We start from the raw sequence: 24,682 nt of genomic DNA on the forward strand, positions 1-24,682 counted from the left end.
GGCGCGCGCGCGCGCGCGCGCGGTGCGTGTGCGGCTGCAGCCCTCCAGAGGCTGCCCACCCGAAGCCACTGGGCGCCCGCGCCTGCCTCACTCCCGCGTCGCTGCCCCGCCCCCATCCCGGCCGCGAGCTGCAGGCCCCGTGTGAATGAACTTGATTCCGGGGATTTTGAGGGAGCGGCTTGCCTAGCTCCCGTTCACACACACACACACACACACACACACACACACACACACACCGCCCCCCAAATTCCGGTTTTCCTCTTGGAGTGGGTGGGGAAGTGGTGGAATCAAAGACTGCCCAGACAATAGAGAAAGGAAAAGTGAGTGCCTGGGGCTCCGCGTCTATCCCTGGGGGCTGTAAAGGGGCCTAGTCCGCCCCAAACCCCAGGCGGGGCCGCCCCCTCTTTCAACTGTGCTGGGGAAGTGTTTCGAGGCTCACCACGGATCCCCCTGCCTCCTTCCCTCTTCCTCGCTCTCGATTTTTTCCCAACTTTCTCCTCCTTCAGAGTCTCCCGCTTCTGCCTACCGTCCCCTCTTCCCTCCCCCAGCGGACCTGAAGGCACCAGTGACTTTTTCCTTCACCAAGTGGGAGTTATCCACATCAAGCATTTCACAACGACACATCAAGAAAAGTAGGCAGGTTCAAGTCAACCATGAAATGGTCACTTTTTAACCCCGTCCTGTCCTCATTAGGGAAATGCTCAAACACAGTCCGTTTTCAAAAAGCGCTCTTAATGAGGCGAGCTTGCCAAGTCTACCAGCTGCAGCCCCCGTAAACCGAGAGCCCGGAGAAGAAAGGCGCTGGGAGTGGGGTGGAGGAGGCTGCGGGGAAGGGCCGGGGGTCGGAGGAGACAGGTAAAGTCGAGGAAACTGCGAGAACAAGAACTCGGGCGACTTAACCCTTTAGGGCACGCGCCGCTGGGAACAGCCTCCCCGCTCCCCGCGCAGGCAAATCCTCTAGTCAGCGTTCTGACAACGTTAATTTCCTTTGTGCCGGTCATTTCTTCTTTTTGAAAAGCTGGGATAAAGTTGACAGTCTTTATAGATGAAAGAAATGAGGTGACAGTCGGGGTTAATCCAAATAAATACTCATTTCTCTCTCACAAATTGTAGGCAACCTCATCTTAGATTTAAAAAGAAAAAGACGAACAACCCCAAAGCATCACTTTGTTTTGCACATTATATCGCATCCCTTTTCTCACCCTCACCAGATTCTGCGGGGGAGGGGGGGTTGGTTGGAGGGAAGGGGGGTGGGGAAGCTCTACTGATAATACCAGCTTTAACTACTGGAGTTTCCCTTTGAACAAATATTCAATTTAACTGGAGTTAATTTACCATAAAAGACATTCCCCTTGGCACGAATGTACTCATGTCCTTGAACACACCTCTTTGAATGCCTGGACTCTAACAGAAGCCATTATTTTGGGGTCTCTTTAAAAATCCTGTGCCCATCTCTCTCCCTCCCTTCTCCCTCCCTCCCTTTCTCCTCACCACACCACCCCCAGTGAAACTCTGGCACCCAGAGAGCACTCTTTTCAGCTAGAGAGCCCAGAACCAGCCTTGTCCCCTGGCAAAAGAGGCCCAGTGCTGAGCCCTGGGCAAGTATCTCCAGACATTGCTACCCCTCCTCCTCTTACTAGTTTCCCTTCCCAACAAATTATTTCCTTTTTGCCACCAAAATGAGGTTGCATTCAAAAGTTTCTCACAAGCTTAAAAAAGGAAAAGGAAAAATTGACAACCATTATACAGAAGAAGTCACAAAAGCTGCAGCAGCACCAGGGGCCAAGAAGCAGCATCAGACCCAGGTAAGACCCAGAGAGAAGAACTGGGGGCTGCCAGGCCCAGCCCTTACGGGTTCAAATCTCAGATGCCCCACTTTGTACAGTACTTATGGCTAAGTACACATGGATGACCATAGAGGATGCTTGGTAGTTTGGGGGTTTGATTTGTTTCCAAGAAGAAGGAAAATGTGAAAGGAGTAATGGTGAGGTGAGGAAAACAGAAAGGAGTGAAGTGTAAGCAAAGAGACATCCTGGAAGGGTGTCTTAAGGGGTGCTCAGTATATATGGCTTTGACTCTCAGGCCTTGAAGCCACAGTCAGGATGCCTGATACCCACCCCGCACCCCACCAGCACTGCTTCTTGTCCAGCCAATGCCAAAGTCATTGCAGGCCTTTCAGGAAGAACACTAGAGGGGAGTCTTCTGTAACTGATGGACTGGTAGCTTTGGGTTCATGGGACACCTGGCTTCTCTGTTGTCTCTCAGCACTTGTCAACCACCTTTAATTTGAGAAATACCAAGTAGAAGAGGAGGAACTAAGAGAAAGTACATGCTTTCTATTCACTTTCCCTTTTTTCCAGCATGCCTCTGCCATGGAATTGAAAGTGGTTTTAAAGTATCTCTCAAAAGTTTCTGACAGTGTCAGAATGGGCCAACACTCAAACTTTGGTACTGACCTCTTCCAAACTCTATTTCTGTTCTTATCCTCCCCCCCCCCCCAAAAAAAAAAAAAAAAAAAAAGCTTAAAACACTGTTAGGCCACTTTCACTCATCCTCCAACCTGGCTGAGGAGCAGGAAAGAGATAAATGGCTCCCTCAAGAAAATCTGATATGTCAGTATCCTAAGGATTTCTCCCCTAGGTTATCTATTCCCTGCCATCTTATGGGGGAGAAAACTTTCTTTTCTGAAAGAAAGTTTACTGGTTTCTAAAAGGAAGGCCAGTGCTTCAGGTGACTGGATTTTTCAGGACCCAATTATATATTTAAAAATAAACATTGTTGCCAAGTTTGAGCCTTTCACTCACTGACCTCCAGACAGAAGTTTGACATCTCAGGTATCTCCATATAGTGTTTTCCTTTTGATTTTTTTTTTTTTCTTTGTAAAGAAACTGTAGGATAGGTTGCAAAACCAGGGCAACTTCACATAAGGTTTCTTGGAGCTGAACAAAGCTAACTCTGTCATTTTTAATACACCCAATGACTGTTTTTTTTTTTTTGTTTTGTTTTTGTTTTTGTTTTTGTTTTCATCTTTTAGCTCTTACATGTGGTGGTTCAACAATTCCACATGCCCTGGCTGCATAGCCAATATCAATATTTAAAAACTTAATCCAAAAGAGACAGATGACCTCATGACCCCAGAAAATAGGCCTGCAAAACTCCAAGTATCCATTATACCATGTCCAGGGATCTTTCTTCAGAATGAACCACTAAAAACATACATGTATAGCCTGGAAAAACACAAATTTATATCCACAAGTAGCAACACCAAAATCCACTCAAAAATGCATATATAAACAACCAACAAGTACTGAAATTGCCTGCACTTGATGGGAATTGCAAAATCATGCCCAGCTCTCAGAGTCCTTAAACTACTACTGTCAAATTAGGGTAGCAATTTCTCCCCACTAGAGAATTCCCAACCAGTTAGTTTCCCCACCCCCACTCCAGACCTTTGCCTTTCACTGAAATGAATAAATAACCTTGGACTTTTTTTCGTCTCCTCTGAGAGCTGTTTGGTCTCCCCTGAGGACAAAACTAAATGAGAAAAATGATGCTGTTAATGTTGCTGCTGAAATGCCTGTACTCAACTATTTAAAAAAAAAAAAAATCCCACTAAGTATATCTACATCTCAGGCACATTTACAAATTACAAACCTGAATCTGAACACTGACTGGGCCAGATTCCTCCATTTAGGGTTATATGGTTTCTACTGCTCTACTGAAATGAGTCCAGTTCATCTACAGGGATTTCCAACTGTGAAAAACATTTGCTCTCTGGATTACAAAGTCATCAGTTGGCCTGTAACCTTTGCATGATTTATTTCAGACTTTGAAAATCTCAGTTATAGTTGCCTTGCTTCCTTCACAGTACTACAAAGGTTATATACACTGTCTCACACACCAAACAGTGCCTTCTCTGCTGATGTTGAGAGAGTTGTAATTACAGTATTGCCCTTTTCAAAATAGCTAATGTTTAAAGTAAAACTATACATTTTATTTGTACACATAAATTGACTTTTGTTACCCATCCAAATGTGTTTTGTGACATGTGAAAACAGATCATTTTTAAAGAGACATTTAGAAAACTCTGTCCAAAATGGAAAAGTAGTCCTGACATTCTGGATTAAGTACAAAAAGTGCATCACAGACCAACTTAAACTTTCTGTACTCCTTAATCTAGTCCTTCCTTTGAAAGCTGCTATTTTATATCAAAACCAAAACAACACATAACAACAGAATTGTGCATTTGAACTTTCAAATTAAAAGTTAAGGAAAAAACTACATAATTACAAAGAGAAAACACAAACAACTGGGCCTTTACAAAATATATGTTCAGTAAACTTATCTCTGAATGTATCTGAAACATTTTAACAGCACAAGCTAATAAATTTCAAAGCAATAATACTGTCAAATTGTGTGATGCCACAAACTCCAAAAACAAAGTTACAGATGTTTGTGACATCACATTCACTCAAAATTATGCTGCTGCTCAGTCTGATCATATTAAAATTAAATGAATGCCTATCTCTGCTAAAGAATAAAAGGAATTTATTTTGGACATCAAACAATGAATCTGTCACCATTTATTGTATGAAACACTCAGCTAATCAATTTCCTATTAAAATAGCTTTCAACAATACTAGGCTTTAAAATTCATCAGGGCCAGTAAAAACCTTTCCCAGTGCACAAGAATGCAGTCCCAACCACGGACAATAATTACCGTTCTAATACTTTTATTGCCCAAGCACTTTTTCCTGTGTTCCCCATCACTAGGCAGGGATCTGTAGTATATTGTATCAGTGAGTTAGAGTGCTTGACCTCTGCCCACATATGATTTAATAGGGACTTTTCAGCACTGGCGCTTTCTCCATCTCTCATACCATTAAATGAAAACATCAAACCTCAAATGTAAAACTGGAAACCACAACGTTTTGTGTTTCACAACTCTTTGCAGTTTTTACTTAGGCTGCTTAAAGGTCAGCTTATTTGTCTCACAGTGCTCTTCCCCCGACAGTAAATGCACTGGAAAGTCACACTAATTCTGATTCTGATTAAATCTTGAACTCCTCAGTCACATACACACATGCACCCAGCTTATTTACACGTGCATTCTTCACTAACCACATAAGCATGCACGTATGACTTTCTGGACTTATTCCATTTTAAAGCTGATTTAAATGTCTGTTAAAGTATGGGTTCAAAAGTTAACTTTTTCCCGCCTATTGGAAGTTAAAGTTACAAAGGATGGTGCTATAGGATCTGTTCAAGGAAAGTCAGAGTTAATCTTGTGTATTTTGGCGCCTTTTCGCTGCCAGCTACTGTACTGGGGGGGGGGGGGGGGACTTGGAGATCTTGTCTGTCCTGTCTCAAGTTCAATGGCAGTTCTTCCAACCAGGAGAAGATGGCCATGTTCACAGCCCTAATAATAATTCCAATCACGCCACTTCGGCTTCTTGTGTCAAAGTCGACACTGGCTTCCCCGCCCCCTTCGACCTGAAAGCTGCCAAATCCTCACACACTTCGCATTCAGCCACAACTTAATGGATGGGATATTGTGCATTAAAATGTGTCCCAGACACACTGGTGAAGAGAGGACAAGGGAGAAGGCAGACACACAGACCCACACAAATTTAGGCAGAGTGAAAGAAATCCTGGAGCAAAAACAGAGGGGTGAGAATAAGAAATATTAAGGGGGGGGGGGGGTTCATCATAATTGTTTTAAGGGGAACCTGGTGGAAGGAAGTCTAATAATTACGTGCAGCAACTTTGAGAAAGGAACACCAATTTTTAAAACTCCAACATACCAATCAGCTAAACAGTACTTCCCTCACTTAAACTAATGTATTTTCAAATGAAAATATGTAACAAAGTTGTACCTTAAAATGAAGAAAAAAACACTTCAAGAAATGGAATGGGTTACAAGGTGCAACTTAAGTATTTGTATAGTAATGTTTATTCCCAACACTGAGGGGAGAAGTGTAGAAAGTAGGGAGTTAAAAAGGGAAAAATACTAGATTCTGCACTGTTTAGATTCCAACGCTTCCCGCCATAAAAGTGTGTCGCATGTACTAAAGTTACCAACGCTTTGAAAATAATACATATTTGCACTGGTTCTGGAAATCCAGCACTACAGCTCACCCTACAAAGCAGAAATGTCACTTAGGAAAGGGGTAAAACTTCACTTTACAATGCACAAGCAGGAAATAAAATCTGCCTAGGGTGGGAAGTAGTGGAAAGGACGAACAAGACAAGAAAATAAAAAACCCATCGTTTCAAAGTCACATACCATCGCACTGTATTGCACTAAATAAAAGAGATCTTGAGTCTGTAACAACCCAGGGTCGCTGACTTCACGTGTCTCAGGTACAGATTTGTGGATTTTCTCAAGGGTTGTTTTGGTGTCTCTTTTTGTGTGTTTGTTTTTTAAAAATTCATCCAGGAGTAGTCTTAAATTTTTAAGACTTGGGTTTTTTGTTTGTTTGTTTTTTCTGCACTGCCACAATTCTTGGCCCAAGAAGAAAAGAAGGTCAAAGTCAAGTCTAAAGCAGGCAGTCCCTCAGTCTGGATATCCAGTTTTACTCCTCTCACTTGCAGAAGACTCTTTCTCGTAGTTGACTTGAACGTCGTCCAGTGTGAGTGTGTGTGTCTGTGTATGCGCGCGCGCGCGTGCGCGTGTATTCGGTGGGTTTTATTGTTGTTTTAGCAGGGCTGCTCTGGGGTGGGGGCTGCGCTGGACAAATGTGGCAGGCGCGGCCTCGGGGTCGCGCGTTCACCCCTTCCCGGCCTTGAGGTTGGCCTGGCCGGCGGCGGGGCTGCCCCGGAACCGCCACCCAGCAGCGCACCCTTGCGCGCCCGAACCGAATCCTCCGCTGCCACCTCCCAGGCTTTCTCTTTCACCAGCTCGCCATCCGCCCCGCCCCGGCCCGCCCCGGGCCGCCCCGGCCGGTACCGGCGCGCGGGAAGCGCGGCTCTTCGCTTCCGCCTGGCGGCGGGAAAGAAACCGAAAGGAGGAGCCGGGGGCGGGCACGCCGCGATGCATATTCATCAGGGCGCCCGCGGCCGGGGAGGCGGGAGCTGGCCGAGTGGGTGTGGCGGCCTGCGCGTCGCGGGCGCCCCTCGCGGGTGGGTGAGAGTGTTGGGAGGGAGCCTGGTCTTTGTGTCGCCGGGTGGGGTAGGAGCGCGGCGAGGGCGTGCCTGTCTGGGGGCTGCCCCGGCTCGGTGCGCCTTTGTGCTCTCCGACTGCGCGTCTGCGGTGCGCCGCGGCCAAGGGGCCCCTCCGCAGGCGCGCGGCAGGGGGAAGCCGGCGGAACAGCCGCGTGAAGACTCCAAACCAATAATAATGCTAAAGGTTCAGAATTGCTGTTGCTTCCCTACTTCCCGCCACGTCGCTGGGTTCAACGTCGCCAGGCCACGTTTGTTTTCCTGTAAAAGGAGTCTTGAAATGTTCCTCACTGCGTAGTGTTATCATTAAAGCAAACCACCAGAAAGAGGGCACTTTGACTTTCTGTTTCTATGCATCCATGTGAATGTCAAAAAATTCGTCAGTAATTTATGGGTTGGTGGAAGAAACAAGCAGCACCAAAGAAATACACAGAAGTCTCCAGAAGTGAGCACTCTAGAGATTTGATAGTGAGTTAACGTTCACTAATATAGCAGTTTTAATTAGTTTATACGTTGAGGGTTTTTTACTTTTTGTTTTTTGTTTGTTTGTTTGTTTTTGCTTAGTTCTAAAGTAATCCAATCATTAAGGATCTGTAGTTTTGTGGCAAAATAATGCTTACCGGTTAAGCTGTTGTGTAATTCTGCTTTAAAAGTTAAAGTATTAAAAGTAAAAATATAACACTAGCCCTAAATTTACTTAATACTAGCCCACATGTGTTTAGAAAAGATTTTATTACAGAGATCTTGACTAATTATGTAATTGCACAACAGACAACAATAGCTTCAAATATCCTCTAAAAACCCTGTTCAATTATGTGATTACCAATGAGACCGGAATAACTCCCAATGAATTGTTCTTACCTCCCTACTGAATGTGAACATGTCAGTATTTTAATCCCAATTATGTTTACTCTCGAAGTCTTAGAGAACTTAAACAACATTGTTCAGATTCTTAATTCCTACTCTACACATTAAAAAACAAGGAAGACATTTGGCCTCATTACCAAAAAAAGAAAAAAAAAAACCTCATACATGTAGACACATTATATAAATGTTTGTACATGCATATGTACATACCTATTTTAAATGACATTTTCAATCATGAGTAAGATTTTCAGTCCTAAAAATGGATTGACCCAACTAGACTTTAGAAAATGCACAGTTTAAAAGATAGGTTGTTAAGCTGCAAGTTTAACATTGTCCAATTTCCTTAAAAAACAAACAAACAAACAAAAAAAAACCCTGTATATATCTATAAAGTCATGTAGCTGTGGGAACGGAGATGAATATTTGGAGAGGAGGATGGAATATACAAATATTTTCACCTCCACACTCAGTTATAACTTTGTAGGAAAATTAGTTTATGATTTCTATCTTGCTCAAAGTTAAGTAATTTTTAACCACCTAGCCAATGTAGCTATAATTCAGTCTACCCAGGCAGTCAATTTAAGTGGGTAACAAATAGATATGTTTTTATTCTAGGATTTCCTAACAGTTTTATGGTCAAATAAATCACATTTAGGACTAGGGAGCCAAATATAAAATATGAAAATTCAATGCAGTAAATAATAAAGATTATTTAGGGTAGGGGAAGTGTTTTCATGACCAGCATTACCAAATACTAATACTTCTTTAAGTGTTCCACAGAAAATCTGTTATTATTGTTTGAAATCTATAGTAGAATTACCAGTGCTTCTCAGTGTCTATTTTATGCAAAGAAGAAATGCCATTTTTAAAATAACCTTATTTTGTTTAGGAAGTATCTTTTTTTTTTTCTTTAATGAGAAAAGGAATAGAGAAGGGAAAAGGAAAGAATTTCCTCCATTCTCATGAAGACTTGGAGGAATCTAGGGTTTGGGTCACCTGTCAACAGATCTCTTCCCAAGCATATTTAGAAATAAAGTGTACCATTGCATGTCATGTTCCCGCTTTCTTGATTATTTTTTTCTATTTGCATGCTATTTGTTTCTTTTGACATGTAAAGCTTATAAGAATGCTTACTCCTCTACTGAGCACTCTTCTGTCAAATATGTACACATATCATATATGATAGTTAAGGTTTATGAAATAAGGAGAAGGATTTTTAAAGAATGTCTTTATAGGAATCTGTCTTGCTAATTCATAGTCACCTCAACATATTGTTGCTTCTAAATTTTTAATTGGTGAATAATCTTCATCTTTTAATCTACAACGTCAGCTGATTTTCTGGTTTTCATATTTTGTGATATAAATAAATATGTAGAAATTAGGGAATGTTTTCAAATAGGCACTTCTTTTTAAATTGAAATGATCTTTGTTAAAAATGTTTCCAAGAATATAATAAAGGTCTAATATCTTTTTATACTCATCTTTTGTTAGAAATTATAAGTAATGATTCATTTTTTAATATAAGCACTATCCAACACTACTTAAGCATTTTGGACCTTAGGCACATTTAACTGAAGTGATTCCAGTTTTTTAAAAAGAGTATTTTTTCTGCCTAAAGTTGTAGGCACAATTCATTACATAGAACGTACCGGAAGCTTTGCAAGTACATTCACACTTTAGATTTTCTGATTCTTCTTAAAGTCAATTAACTGGTAACGCAATTTCTGTATGTTTTCTTCAAATTAAGAATTTTTTTTAATGTACTAGCAACATCTGCATGTGTTTATCTCTGAGAATAATCACTATATAATTATTTCTAAAAGGCATGCATTATTACAATGCTTTATGTCATAATTGAAGTAATTCCTCTATTCCATCTAAACCAGTAATTTTCAGTCATTACCCCAAAGGTGTTTATTTTGTCTCACTTCTGTATTTCTCAAAAATATGGGAAGTATGTTTTTATTTGTTATATTTATATTATTAAAGGATACACACTAATTTATTAGATTATTGTATTTAGTCCATTATTATACCAGAATTCTTGGAAATTTAATGTATATAATTATAATGGTGGAATACTTAAGATTCAGTAGTAAATAAAGCATACCCTATCTTTTAAAATTGAGATGATTAAGAATTTATATATAATTTTTTAAATATATATAATATGTTAACCAATATAAATATTCATGTTTCTTATTGCCTACTGGTAATATTTCTTAATCATTTAAAAATATTTAGAAAGGCTTGAATGGTACATTCATAATATGCCAAATTTGGTCATTTTGTTTGAGATGTCTCTGCACAACTATTATTATTAAAGAGAGGAGACTGCATACCTAGTGTATCGTCTTATAAGAGGAAAACCCAAGCATAAGTAAGAAACACTGGTAATTATTTTTATTTTTCATTGGTTATAGTAATCTTTAGCTATAATCCATTATATCTTTTCCCTAGACATTGATTATAAAAATAAAGGCAGTGTCTTTCCCACAAAACATGGTTACTCATCATACAGAATTATCTGTGTGGAAAAGACTTCAATAGTTTTGCAAATAAGCTCCTGCAATAGCTCTGAAATTCCACAGGGCCCAGGACAGACACACGGGGTCATTTTCTAGCCATTGAGAGTATGGGTACAAAAATAAATATACACGCACAGTGTTCTTTCTCTCACTAACTGCATGCTGCACCTGTGCACACATAGATCTGATGACATCTGCTAACATAATAAATCTCAAGTGGTTTGTGGTGTCATCAAAAACCTGAGATGGTGGTATGGCTCACAGCCTTACCAACCCCAGGCTATGGCCTTGTTAAATTTCACAGGCTAAATAGAGACAGATTCAGACTAATTCCATACACCAACCAGAGGTTTTCAAGAGCAGGTTAAGGTGGTTTACCAAAAAAAAAAGCCGGTAGTCATGACTCAATATGTGAAAAATTTGCTCTCTGATTCAGTGATGGTAAATCAAGGCTGTCTACTAACTTCAAAAACTAGTTTTATTGCACTTGTTAAGAATTCTGAAGTGAAAGTATCAATCATGTCTTAACCTACTTTTGTTTTTTAAGAGACTTTAAAAAATGCATAATTAAATCTTCATATCTTGCTTACTCATACTTTTATATAACTTCAGAATTTCAACCATCAAAATGATCAAAACAGAAACAATACATTTGAGTCAATTTCAGCTGTAATGATTAAATTGAGTGGGAAAAAAAAGCAAGTGTTTTCTCAAAAAAAATTCAGGATATTTTGGGCCATATGTAAGGTTTCTGAAACAACAGAATTACTAAGATTTTTTTTTTAACCATTTTCAAAAAACAGAGGCATCTGGCAATCCAGAAATTAGTGAGGCAACAGGATACAAGAAAGTGCTAGACAGTCTACTGATCCTTCAGTAGAGTCCTGGCAAAGAACCATCCTGCCTTTTGCTCAGTAGGCCACTTTCAACAAGAAAGTCAGTGTCAAGCCCCCTGCATTCAAATCCTATGGTCTTTCATCCTCAATGTCATAGATCCTTGTTGGCATATCTGGAACATTCGATGTCATTTCAAATTGCCCATTACTAAAAGAAGATTAGCAACCATATTTGGTGTCTTTATTCTATAACTCAGAAATCCTAGGTTCATCCCAGAGAGGGCAGAGGAAGAATTTTCCTTCTACAAAGCATGAATTGCATTCTTAGCTTGGGTCCAGACCTTGGCTAGGTGCTGCAGTGCAAGAAAGGATAGGTTTAGAGGATCTCTGCATTTGTGATAACAGGGCCTTTGTGCTAATATTCTTCTCCATATTTGCTTAGAAAGGAGTAACCTTTGCATAGGGCATTTTTTTAAAACCTCCAAATAAACACACTAAATAACAATTCATGGTTTTCTGCTCACTTTACAGGCAATTGATGTGGGTTTGTAGAATAAAAACAGTCTTAATAGAAACCAAAGAAAAATTTAATGAGGGACAATAAGTCAGCTGCCCTTCCCACCCACTTCACCCACTGAAACAAAACAAAACCCTCATGTAATATGTTCAGAGCCAAACTAGCAAAGTTGAGAAGTTTTTGATACCACTAAGCTTCATGGTGTGGGGAATATTTTTATAAACAACAGGAAGAAAAAAAAAAGGAGCAGCATTAGGTGGGAAATTTCTAGCATGTACAGCTGACTGTGCATGGAGCAGTACCTTCTACCAACTTATTGTTCAGGATGGTTGACAGTAAATACAGAGGTCAGGCTGGAAAGTTTCACAAATTACCCAATATCCCTGCTGCTCCCCTTTTCTCTTCCATCTAGCAGCAATGTGATTGCCTTTAATATTCTTGCCATTGTCTTTACAATTGTTTTTGTTATACAAACTAGAAACATTTTAAATGAACAATTAACAAGATTTTTTTTTAAAGTTCACCTACAGTCTCATCACCTAAAAAAAAAAAAAAAAAAAAAATTGTTGCATTTGCCTATCTTTCCATCCAGTAATTTACTTATGTATATGGATACTGTTTGCCTAGTTAAATCTTACCATGGATAAAATTTTGTTTTGTAACTTTTCCTCCAAAGCTTGTTGATATTAGTGAATTGTTACAAAACTGTAAAATGTGAAAGCTGGAAGACACTTTTCAGACTTCTAGATAAAGATTAAGAAAAATCTAGGATTACTGTCAACATTTTAAAATTGGGATGTTTTACTTAAAAATCTGTATATCCTGCTTCTCACTTTTCTACTTTTTTTTTGGACAAGGGTTGCCTAAAAGTAAGAGTTTGGAGCAGAGTAGCTACTTCCCGCTTTGGCTGGGACTTGGTCTCCACAGTCCCCATGGCTGCTGGTTGTATTATGCTGTCCTACTTTCCTCCTTGATCTGGAAAAAATGTTCTTATGGGTGAAAAATAAGATCAAGGTTCAGAGAGGTATAGTGACTAGCTTATGGTAGCTGAGCTAGTTAGTAGTAGTACCAATGTCATAAATGAAGCCTCTGAACTCTAAACCTCTAGCTTAAAGGTTAATTTCAGAACATGGAAAGGTGTGGAATCTGTGCACCAGTGTGCACAGCCTCAGCAGAACTGCTGTGGTCACCGGCTCCTTTGTAGACTAAATGCCTCAGGATGGTCATTCTCCACCTTTCATGCTCCAGTCCATAATTAACATTTAATATCCAGAAGCCTGAGCCCCCATAAATCCTGGACCCTCTCACAGTGATTCTCTCCTTTGTCTTATTAATCATTGAATGTAGGTGAGGGAAGATGATCAGTTTATGGAGATAACATCAAATCTTCTCTATGCGATTAAGAAAGCACCTCATAATTAAAAAATTAAATATTTTATGATATTCCTGTCAGATATACTTCATAGAGACATCAAGGGTCAATACCTGGACAATTAGCATCCCAGAAAATATAAAATTCTCATCTCTATGTAGAGAACATATTTTCTTTTCTTTTTTTAAAAATTTTTAGTTGTAGATGGACACAATGCCTTTATCTTATTTATTTATTATTTTTATGTGGTGCTGAGGATCGAACCCAGTGCCTCACACATGATAGACCAGTGCTCCATCACTGAGCCACAGCCACAGCCCAGAGAACATATTTTCTGATGGCTAAATCCAGACACAGTGAAAATAGGAAAAAAAAATGAGTTTAAGACTTTTGGGACGTTGTCCAAAAAGTTTTTAAAAATAATCATTATTAGTTATAGATCAATATATTGGTAAAAAGTAATAAATGTATAACATCTAAGAGTGACTTATCTACTATGTATCATGGTACAATTTTTATTAATTTGTCTAGAATACGGGATTTGATAATAGTGACTGCCATTTTAATATCACCATTAAGCACTCTTGCAGTTTGCAACTAGTTATACCACATTGATCTTCAGACAGGATGCGTGCACACTACGTCTTGTTCCCAAATGAAGGTGGACTTGAGGACACGCAGATTGCCTCAGGGAGTCAACACAGTGAATAATTGAGAAGCTCATTCATTATATACACATTAAGTCTACAGTTACTGTCTTGGCAGGTACTTGATGGGTCTGTATTCTACCCTGGCTCTGAACTCATTCACAAAAGCAGTCTTCATGGCCCTCGTTATGGATGAAGCTCCATCTACCTGGTGCATTGGGGGCACTCCACTCCTTCCTTAGGGGACTAGACCCTCTATAAGAAGTTTCCCTGAGGTCCAGATTTGCTTGATTCCTTGGGAGCATGTTAACTGACTACTGAAGAGCTGCATCTTTTCCTTTGTTGTGACCAGTTTAAGTCAAGGACAGCACCCTCATTAAGCAAGTCCTCCCTGGGGCAGTGGTTTTCCCAACCTTAGGTTAAACGAAGTGTCAAGACGAGTGATACTAATTGCCTTTCACTGAGATCTAACTATAACTGGGCTCTGTGCTGATGTCATATATTATCTCAGTTCCTTCAAACATGAGGAAACCGAGGCTCGGGAAGTTTGGATAACCAATTGAAGGTCATGGTGCTCATCATTCAGGTCATTTGAATTCCAAAGTCCTTGGCCATAGCACACCATCCAGCTGCAGGGACCCACTGCAAGGCTATGACTATTGGATGCATGTGACCACTTCACAGAAGGTGCCCTGGGATGCTTTGCACATGTGTCAAAGCATTTTTATCACTCTTCTTTTGAAATTACCTTTGGAACCCCAGGCACATTCTTTTAAATATTATCAATGGAGTAGATCTTCCTCCCCTTAAATGTGGATTTGAGTTTTGAATATAACCATGATTCATTTAATACCCTGTAGTGATTAAAGAACTTATCAAGCTGGGTAAACCAGTTTGGGTTGAAAATAAGGCATGACAAAAACATAAGGAGATTATTTCATTTCCTTATTTTCTGAAAGTAATAGAACAGGAGTTTTCAACTTAGACTTAGAGGCAGTGGCGTTTTAGGGTTCAAATCCTGATTTGGCTACCTCAAACCTACATGATTCTGGGCAAGTTATGTCATGATACCTTTCTTAGCTGCAGTTTCCTGACTTTCAAAAAAAAAAAAGAAAAGAAAAGAATAATGCCTGCTTCAGTGTGATTGTTTGAGGATCAAAAAATTTCATTTGTCAAAATATGGAAGACTCTTTCTGAAACATATTCCTTTCCCAATAAATACTTTCTGAATCTATGAGATTATTGTCTCTGTCCTCATCCTTTAAATGTGGGGACAGATGATAAACACAGGTTGGTATGTGTGGTCTGTGACAATGACCATGCTCCAAGGTCCCTCTGGGTGCCACTGAGCTTGGCAGAGAACATTTATTTGCAATTATGGTATAACAAGCAAGAGGCATCTTCCTAGTTTGCTGATGCTAAGAGAGATGGATTTAAGGGAGGTTGTGTTGCAGTTTGAAGTTTGTGGAGGCAGTCTCTATCTCAAGTTTACTCCTCTTCAGAAGGGTAGGAAATTGAATAGCATCTTTAGCAAATGCTGCTTTGTAAACATTTATGGGAGTGTCTGCCCTGTGCCAGCTTCTGTACTCAGGGAGTAACTGGAGCAGTAGACAAGAGCAGTATCTGAAAGGCTAGGTTAGTAACAGACAGAAAAATGATACAATCTGCAGGAAAAGAATGGAGAACATGTCAGAACCTGTGGACACAGTGTTCATTATAATTAAAGAAAATGTCACTACTCAGGCAAGAAATGAGCACCTACTATGTCCAGGAGATTGAGTCGAGTGTGAACAAAATAAATGAGATTCTAGCATAGAATAAAGAGGCCTGGGATTGGGAGGGGAGAGGAGAACACGGGGATAGCTAACAGAAACACAGAGTTTGTGTGATATTCTGGGTCCATTGCTTGCTAGGTTGTTCAATGAGTTCAGGAGCATGGTCAGATTCTGGAAAACTTGCAGGAAGGTGTTTATCAAAGGAAGGAAAGGGGGAGTGTGCAAAGCTTTTTGATGGCATACAGTCAATTCAGGGTATCTAGAGAGGAGAGGGCAAGGGAGCAGCCCCTGAGGGGAGCTGTCCTGGGGCTTTGGCAACTGATCCAGACCATCTTGGCCTCTCCTAGGCAGCACTCCCTCCTAATGCTTTCAGTGGGGTTTTCCCTTTCAAGCTGGCTTCGGTTCACTTTCACACTTATTCATTTAATTCTCCTAACAATCCTATAATATAAATACAGTATTGTCTGCATTGTACAAATGGGAAAAGTAGGGTACAAAAGGAGTTAATAACTCAGCCAAGGACAGTAGCTTGCAAGTGTCAGGGGCAACATTTGAACCTAGGCCATATAGTTCCAGAGTCTTGGCTCTTGACTATGAATTATATGCAATCTTCTTTCAACCCTGCATGACCTCTCTCACCACCCCACCAACAGAACCCCTTTGCAGAACCTTAAAATGTCTCCTTCCTTTAGCCCCACCCCCCCCCCCACCTCTCTAACAGAGAGGCATAATTGTGGGCAACCTTAGCATAATTACACACACTAATGGCTGTTCAAGACATCACTAAGGATAAAAGAGGCACCTTAGCAGCCTTGGTCTAAGTCTTTGGAACTCTAAAGAGTGAAAACTCAGTGACCACCTCTTTCCTCACTCTCTATGCTATAAAATAATAGACAGATGGTTGTGCAATCATACAATGGAATGGTAGATAGTAAAGAAAGAACAATCTACTATTTAACATGTATATAGAAACATACAGATCTTACATGTATAGCTAGATATATTATCCCCCACCACTGTCCATATTAAGAAATGGAAAATTACTGCAATCCAGAAATCATTTCCCACTCTCTAACAATTACTATTCTACTATTCTTCCCAAAGATAACTACTATCTTGATTTCTAGAAATATCAACTTACATTGCTTGCTTTTGAGCTTGTATATATCAAGAAGCATACAATATTTGCTGTTTTCTATCAGAATTATTTTGTTCAGCATTTCATGTGAGAGTCCTTCCTGTTATTGCTGAAAACCATGTATTTTTTCTTTCACATTATATATGAAATTCTATTGTATGCAACAATACAATATACCTATTCTATTTTTTTGAGAGAGAGAGAGGGAGAGAAAGAGAGAAAATTTTAATATTTATTTTTTAGTATTTGGCAGACACAACATCTTTGTTTGTATGTGGTGCTGAGGATCCAACCCGGGCCGCACACATGCCAGGCGAGCGCGCTACCACTTGAGCCACATCCCCAGCCCAATATACCTATTCTATACCTGACAAACCCTGTGTTGTTTCCAGTTTGGTGTCAATATAAGTAATGATGGTATGAACATTCTTCTACATGTTTTCTGGTATACAAATGTATGCATTCTATGAATAGAATTTCTGGGTTATGAACTATGTTGATGGTAAGTTTTAGTAGATAATGCCAAATAGATTTCCAAAGTAATAGTCCTAATTTACACTCCCACCAGCAGTGTATGAATTTCAGCTGTTTCACATCTTCATCAAAACTTGGTATAATCAGTCCTTTATATTTCTGGTGCACAATAGTATCTCAATGTAGTTTTAATTTGCATTTAAAAGTAACTAATGAGATATCCTCTTTTGTAAATATTTGTCAAGTATTTTGCCCAATTTTACTTGGGCTCTTCTTTTTAAAATTGACTTGTGGGTGTTCTTCGTATGTTTTCGATATGAACTCTTTGCCAATTATATCTGTTGCACATCTCTCTTTCCACACTGGGGGTTGCAATTTTACTCTTTTTGGGGGGTTGGTGTTCAGAGAGTTAAGTCCAGGGGAACTTACCCACTGAAACCACATCTCTAAGCCTTTTTTTTTTTTTTATTTTGAGACAGGTTTTTCCTAAGTTGCTCAGGGTCTCACTAAGTTGCTGAGGCTGGCTTTGAACTCATGAGTCTCCTACCTCAGCCTCTTGAGTTGCTGGGATTACAGGCATGTGCCACCACCCCTGGTACATTTTTGCTCTTTTAAGATTGTATTTTTGTGTTCTTTTAAATAGTTATTGAAGTATAATTAGCAGTTAATAAACTGCATGTGTAAAATAAAATTTGATAGATTTTGGCATATGTGTACACCCGTGAAACCATCACTACAGTCAATTTGGGCAATATTTCTATTAACTCCACAAGGGTCTCACTAAATTGCCCAGGCTGGCCTCCAACTTGCAATCCTCCTGTCTAAGCCTCCCCTGGCATTACAGGCTTGTGCCACTGCACGGGCTTTGTTACCAGTTTGCTGTTACTTTGCTGACAACCAACAGTGTTGAACAGCTTTCTGTGTGCTGTTTGCCATTTCAATGTCTTCCTTCATGAAGTGTCTGTTTAAGTGTATCTCTTCAGAATTGGTAATGATATTTATAGCTACCTAACACATTTGAAAGGATTTAGGACAATAATTTAAGTTCTGATGAATGCAAAATTCCAAGGCCATGTCACTACTTAGAATTGGAAAAAGCTACTTGCTGCTGATAGAATTCTTAATGTATTATAGATCTATATATTTATCAAATAAAGTGGTTCTCTAGTGAGTAAAAATAAATCATATTTTAACTTTAGGAGATATATATCAGCATACAATGATAACTTAAAAACAAAAGTTCATAAATTACTATTACCAATGTGTGGAAAACATAAGTAATCTTAATTAAATCCATTTATTCCTCTTGAGCTTTTACACTAGTCCAATTTTCCTAAGGATAATAGTTTGAATTCCAATTAAAGAGTTTTATATACTAGGGAAAGAACTATGGGTGACTGCTAGGAGGTTATGGCATCTAGTAGTGACTATAATATAAATATTTTTAAAAACTCAATTCTACGCAGCACCATAAAAATTCATTACTTTTAAGGCACTTTCATGCAGTTGACAATGTTGCCTTAGTTTTAGAAATCTTTGTGCTTTAATAGGGCAAGGAATATGATTATTGTTTATATTTGTATATACACTATAAAAACAAACTCTTTTAAAATGACTTTTCTACACAATCCTCTCCAAAAAGGCAAATAGTCTTCGTTGGGCCATTATAATCATCCACACAAATAGATCTATATGTACTAAAAAAATGTGACACATGTCAGACATTAGGAAAATTTAACATTAGACTAGCAAAATTCACTGATGGTTGCTTCAAACATCTTAAAATGTAATGAAAATAAGGGGTTATATGTACTGCGACATCAACCAAAACATCAGAACTCATTTGTCCACGTAAATGCGATGAATTGTTCTGATATTATTCCTCAATTTAGTACATTTTACTATATATTTTTCACAACCCTTAATACAGAGAAAAATTGTATAGTAAGTACAAACTTGTCAAGTTTTTTCCCCTCACATAATTATGAAACAGTCTCAATTTCTATAAAAAATTAAAGTTTTATTTTGACATAAAAAAAAATGAAGTGTCTGTTTAGATCTTTTGCCTGTTCTAAAATTTGTGTTGCTTTCTTATTGTTGAATTTTTTGTATGCTATGGCTACAAAACTTTCATCAGATATTTGATTTGCAATATTGTCTCCCAGTCTAGTTTTTGTTTTCAGTCATTTAAGAGTGTCTTTTGAAGAGCAGATTTCTAAAATTTTGATGAAGTCAAAATTATGGATTGTGCTTTTGATTTCTTATCGAAGAAATGTTGCTTAATCCAACACCACAAGTGGTTTTCTTTCTTTTTTCTTTTTGGAATTGTTATAGTATTATGTTTTGTATCAAAATCTATAATCCATTGTTGGATGTAGTGGCATACACCTGTAATCCCAGTGACTCAGGAAGCTGAGGCAGGAGGATTGAAAATTCAAGGCCAGCCTCACCAACTTAGCAAGGTCCTCAGCAACTTAGGAAGAACCTGTCTCAAAATAAAAGGGAGTGGAGATGTAGCTCAGTGATAAATTTCCCCTAGGTTCAATCCTCAGTCACAAGGAAAAAAAAAATCAATAATGTATTTGGAGTTAAATCTATATTTAGTGCAAGATATAGACTGAAATTCATTGTTTTTCATGTGTTTATCCAATTGTTCCAGCACCATTCATTGAAAAGACCACCTTGTTCCTCAGGATTTACACCTTCATTAAAATTCAGTTGTCCATATGCATATGGGTCTACTTTACTGTGTTCTGTTGATGCTGACAACACACTTAGTTCCCATAGCATCATTATGATAAGTGTTGAAACCAGATAATCTTAGTCTTAGTTCTCTAAATTTCTTCTTTTTCATTTTGTCTCTTGATGAACTCTTCTGGTGTTTTGTTTAGATTTTAACACGTTTTCTCCAAGAAACTGTGCTGATCAGGCAGACGCTCTCCAGCTTGTACGTGGAAACCGTGCCTGTGGTTGTCATTCCTTTAATCCCTAGGGCCTAACAATCATTTTTATTTAAAGTTGTTTTTTTTTTTTTTTTTTTTTGTGCATGAACCTCAAAAGGAGTGGGATTGTGCTACTATCTGCCAAATGGTCATCAGCCATTATGGTAACTGACAGCTGCTGAGAATCTGACCTTTTTGGGAAAAAGACTCTATAGTCTTTTCCCCTGAATGGAAGGAAGGGAACCTTCTATTTATAGGAATCCTGCAAGTTACAGGGCATGGTGCTACGTGTTTTACCTGTAGCAACTTATTTTATCTAAGATGCTCTAGAGCATGGACCAGCATTTTAGGCAGGGCAGCTTCCTGGGCGTGGATCTGTACAAAAAGCCCTTGCTTAACAGGGTTCCATACTGATTTAATGCTCTGCTGTCACCATGTTGAAGCTTTTGAAAGTTTTTAGCTTTTTTAAAAAATGTTTGTTTTTTTTAATTATAAAAGAGACCCTGAGTTTTTAAACTAGGTCTTATGTAGCTTAGTTTAGATGTTTCTCAAACATCTAAAACTGTAAACATTATTTAGCACTCAAGCTGCACACAGAAGGTGGGTTCTATTTGGCCTAGAGATGAAGTTTTTCTAGACCCTACTCTAAGAAAACTCCTGCACATGCACAGCAGGTGACATAGAAAGATCCAGTAGAGTTGTTCATAAATGCTCCAAAGGAGAAACAACTAAAATTTCCCTCAACAGTATAAGGGAGAAGTACAGAGTAGTTTATTTATATAAAACATATGGTTGAAAGAAACAAAGTCACAAAAGAATACATGTAGTATTACTTTATTTATATAAGTTTCCAAAACAGTCATGTGGAAGTTCTGATGCCACAATTTAAAAAAATAAAAGCAAGCTAATATCATAAGAAAAATCATGGTAATTGTTACCTCTTGAAAGAGGGAAGTGATGTAGAGGGGCCTTCCAGGTCTTGGCAGCATTGCATTTCTTTATCTAAGTCATGATAACATTGGTGTTTGCTCTATATTTCTCCTATTATGCATTTTATGTACATTTCTCAGAAATGCACATCTCATTATTTTAAATTTCAAGTTTCCAATTTGTAAACCTGAGTTGGCATTTGGAGTCTCATTAGGGTGGGAGAAGACAAAATGTCCAGGCCACAAGATTCCAACTTCTTTAAGCTCCTCTGATGTCATTTTGAAGAACTTCAGCATCCATCTGTGCACCTCTGCTTCATATTTCTCAAGAAGGGTCTTGGCTTTTATATTCAACTGTTTTTCTTTTCAGTTTACTTTTGCCTTTAGACACTGCCAAATTCTCTCAAGGTCAAATTCACATTATTATGAGTTCCATTGTCTTGAAGCCTTTCTTGTTTGTGAATTCTATTTTTGTTAATTGCAAAATATAATTATAAAAAATTCAATCATATTGCACTAGACAGTGGACGTGTGTACTGACCACTTTCCCTTTATCCTTTTGCTCCTCAGTTTTTATTCTCCTTAATATTTCTATCTTCTGACTCTGTGTGTATGGCTGTGTATTGCCATTAATCTGGACAGGGCTAAACTGAAAGGAAATGTGTATTCCAGGTTGGAAAGAAAATAAATTTTATAGTATAACAACCAGAGTTGGAACCTCCACTCCTATTGGCTATGTGTTTGCAGCCATGATCTAACCACTCAGCTGTTTTCTTTCATGAATAGAAGCAGAACTAATAATGACTATTGGAGAGAGTCATTGTGGAGAGAGTCATATATGGGATTCCATATATAAAGGTTATACAAGAAAACTAGTGACATGTACCTAGCTCAGCACCTGGAGCTACTGTGTGACTTGTGGTAGGCACATAGTAAATCTGAATTTTCTTTTCTTTCATCCTTCCTTCCTTATTTCTTCCATTCTCCTTCTCCTTTCCTCCCTTCTTCTTTCTTTCTTCTGGATCATTTGCAAGAGTTTTCTGTCTACTCTCATCAACCCTATTCAATCAAGCAAGCAATTGCCTAAAAAGAGAAAAGGCTAGTAAGTAGGTTGTGAATGGGAAAAAATTATAGGTGGGAAGACCCTTCTTATGAGTCTGGCAAAAGAGGACCTATTACATTTTTCCCTTTATTTAGTCATCTTTCTTTATATTTTTCATTTCCCCTTGAACTGAAGTCTGTTTCAGACCCAGATATTCAAGGACCACAGCGAGGTTCCCTGTCAGAATCTATAGAGCACCTAGGTGAACTACAGTATGATTTTAGGAATAAAATTATTTTCTTGAAAACTCCTTGGAACCCTGTCTGGCATATTGTAAGCATTCAATAAATGTTGGATGTCACTACCATTACTGTTGTTGCTATGATGATCATTGTTGTTCAGGACAGCATCCCAATGCCAGCAACAGGAGCTGTAAGGCTACCAGCTGCCTCATTTGCCAAATGCTCACCAAGGTACAGGCTGAAGAGGGGGGTTTCTTTTAGTGTTTCCCTGTCCCTCCCATCCCCCACCATCATTTTCTTCCCTGAACATTTCATTCTGCCTTTTCCAGAACAAACATCATTATAATCACTTCTTGTTCACATCTCTGATATCCCCATGGCTCGTGCTGCTCTTGCTGGTAGAAGCAACACCTCTGAATTTACTACCATCTGCAAATATCATTAGCTATTGTTTATTCCCTCTCCCACACTATTAATGAAGATGTTAATTAAGACCAGAACTAACACTGACCCCAGCAGCAATCCACTAGACATTTATCCAACTGGATCAACTTCTGTTAGTCATTACCCACAGCTCATAGACATTACCACCACTCCATTCTCTTCATCTGCTAATTTGGAAGAGACTTGGGGAGAAAATTAAGGGAGCCCAGGATTATTTAAAAATTAACACTCTGATACTTAGGGTTTTTGGAAAGGGATTTGGTGGAACATCAGAAGAGCGGTTGTCAGTAGTATGCATGAATGAGTAAACCAGCCTCCAAAAGTATTTGGTAATTGCCTGGCTAAGCTTATGGTTTTCTGGGAATTTAGCAATACACAGGAAAGCTAGAGTATACCAGTACAAACCATAGAGCTTCCAGACCAGCCATTTCTTTTTACAGATGATTAGACAGAGGCCCACAGAGGTGAAATGATGTGTCAAAAGTCACCTCCCTAGTTAGTGATAGCACCTGAATAGTAACTGGACACTCTAAATTTCCATTCCCATGCTCTGTAAGAATCTAGAAACAAAGTCAACTGGCTTCACAGAGGTTCAATTCTGACATCTACACAGCAGGATTTGCCTACTAAATCCTAAACTTCTGGAACATGTTGCTCACCAACTCCATTTCTTTGTCTCCAGCAAACTATGATGGAGGTCATTCCATCCTCAGTAACGGAACAGGCATTGTACACCATGATGCACTGTCCTCTTGACCTACAAATTACTGGTTCCAACCCTAGCTAAACATTAGAATCACCCAAGGGAGCTTTAAAAAAATACCGATGCCCATACCACACCCCCAGAGATTCTGATTTAATTGGATTGAGGAGAGGCCCAGGCACTGGTAATTTTTTAAAGTTCCCCAGGTAATTCTAATGTGCAGCTAGGGTTGAGCACCTCCTCAGAGGATAAAGTGTTTTTCTAAAGACTCCTAAATGGAAAGGTTTCTTGTTCTATAGAAAAGATCAGTACAGAACCACTGTAACTTAGCAATTATAAGAAACCTTTCTCTTGAGCAGGAAACTGACTGCTCCTTGATACTTTTCCTTGTGCAGAATACAAATTACATTACCGGTTCAAAACAATGTGGTTTGGAATCTATTGATCTGGCAATGGTGTTTATTTAGATCTGGCTTTTTTTTCCTTTGCAAACTTCAACTTTAGCTCTGAAAGCAAGAGTGCCAGCTTAAGAATAGTGCCACCTCTCAGGTTACTGCCTTACTGTAAAAATTGGCCTACTAGAAGCAAAGTCAAGCAAAGAACAAGGCACTCACCAGTGTTTGGGGGAACAGTTCTTATTTAGACATTAATACCCACTGCACCTATTGCAAATGCCTTCAGTAGGTGAAGAATGTAGGTCAAAGACAAAATAAGAAAACAATCTCAGGCTTCTTCCTGGACAAGAAAGAACCCCAAAAGGATAAGGCACAAAGCTTTGAAAGGCTTTAGAAGGTACTAATCTTCTGCCTTCACATTTTGTGGTTTTTTGCATTTCACAGAAACAGCTCTAAATAGCTAAATGCCCACTAGCATTCACCCCTGTGAGAGCTGGAGAATTAAGAGTGCTCATATTTGGTTGTACAGGTTACAGGTTGTTCACTGTCCAAGGGCATCTGGTGAATGGCAACTGAAATCTATACTAAGAAGTGCTTCCAGGGAAGACATAAAGCTCTATCTGTAGTTTACAGAAAGGTGGCACCTGGACATTAGAATGCCTAAGAGGGA

At 39.0% G+C, this 24,682-nt stretch overlaps 1 protein-coding gene and 1 long non-coding RNA gene across 6 annotated transcripts in view; one reads left to right on the forward strand and one right to left on the reverse strand.

The window, feature by feature from the left end:
- Nfib (nuclear factor I B) overlaps positions 1-6,504 on the reverse strand; it is a 230,693-nt gene extending 224,189 nt beyond the window's left edge. The window contains exon 1 of the mRNA XM_034636919.2: positions 6,287-6,504. Within this exon, the coding sequence (XP_034492810.1) occupies positions 6,287-6,289 (3 nt within the window). The 5' untranslated portion in view covers positions 6,290-6,504. The remainder of the gene's footprint in view (positions 1-6,286) is intronic.
- The window catches only part of LOC139701564 (uncharacterized), a 39,822-nt gene continuing 16,693 nt past the window's right edge, over positions 1,554-24,682 (forward strand). Inside the window, exon 1 of one of the 5 annotated variants that reach the window (XR_011704107.1) lies at positions 1,554-1,805. This is a non-coding gene — a long non-coding RNA (uncharacterized lncRNA). Of the gene's footprint in view, positions 1,806-6,313; positions 6,364-6,556; positions 6,633-24,682 lie in introns of those variants that run through there. The other 4 variants (XR_011704106.1, XR_011704108.1, XR_011704109.1 and 1 more) reach the window with 4 other exon arrangements.

The sequence above is a fragment of the Marmota flaviventris genome, chromosome 13 (genome assembly GCF_047511675.1).
Source record: "Marmota flaviventris isolate mMarFla1 chromosome 13, mMarFla1.hap1, whole genome shotgun sequence".
Lineage (NCBI taxonomy): Eukaryota > Metazoa > Chordata > Mammalia > Rodentia > Sciuridae > Marmota > Marmota flaviventris.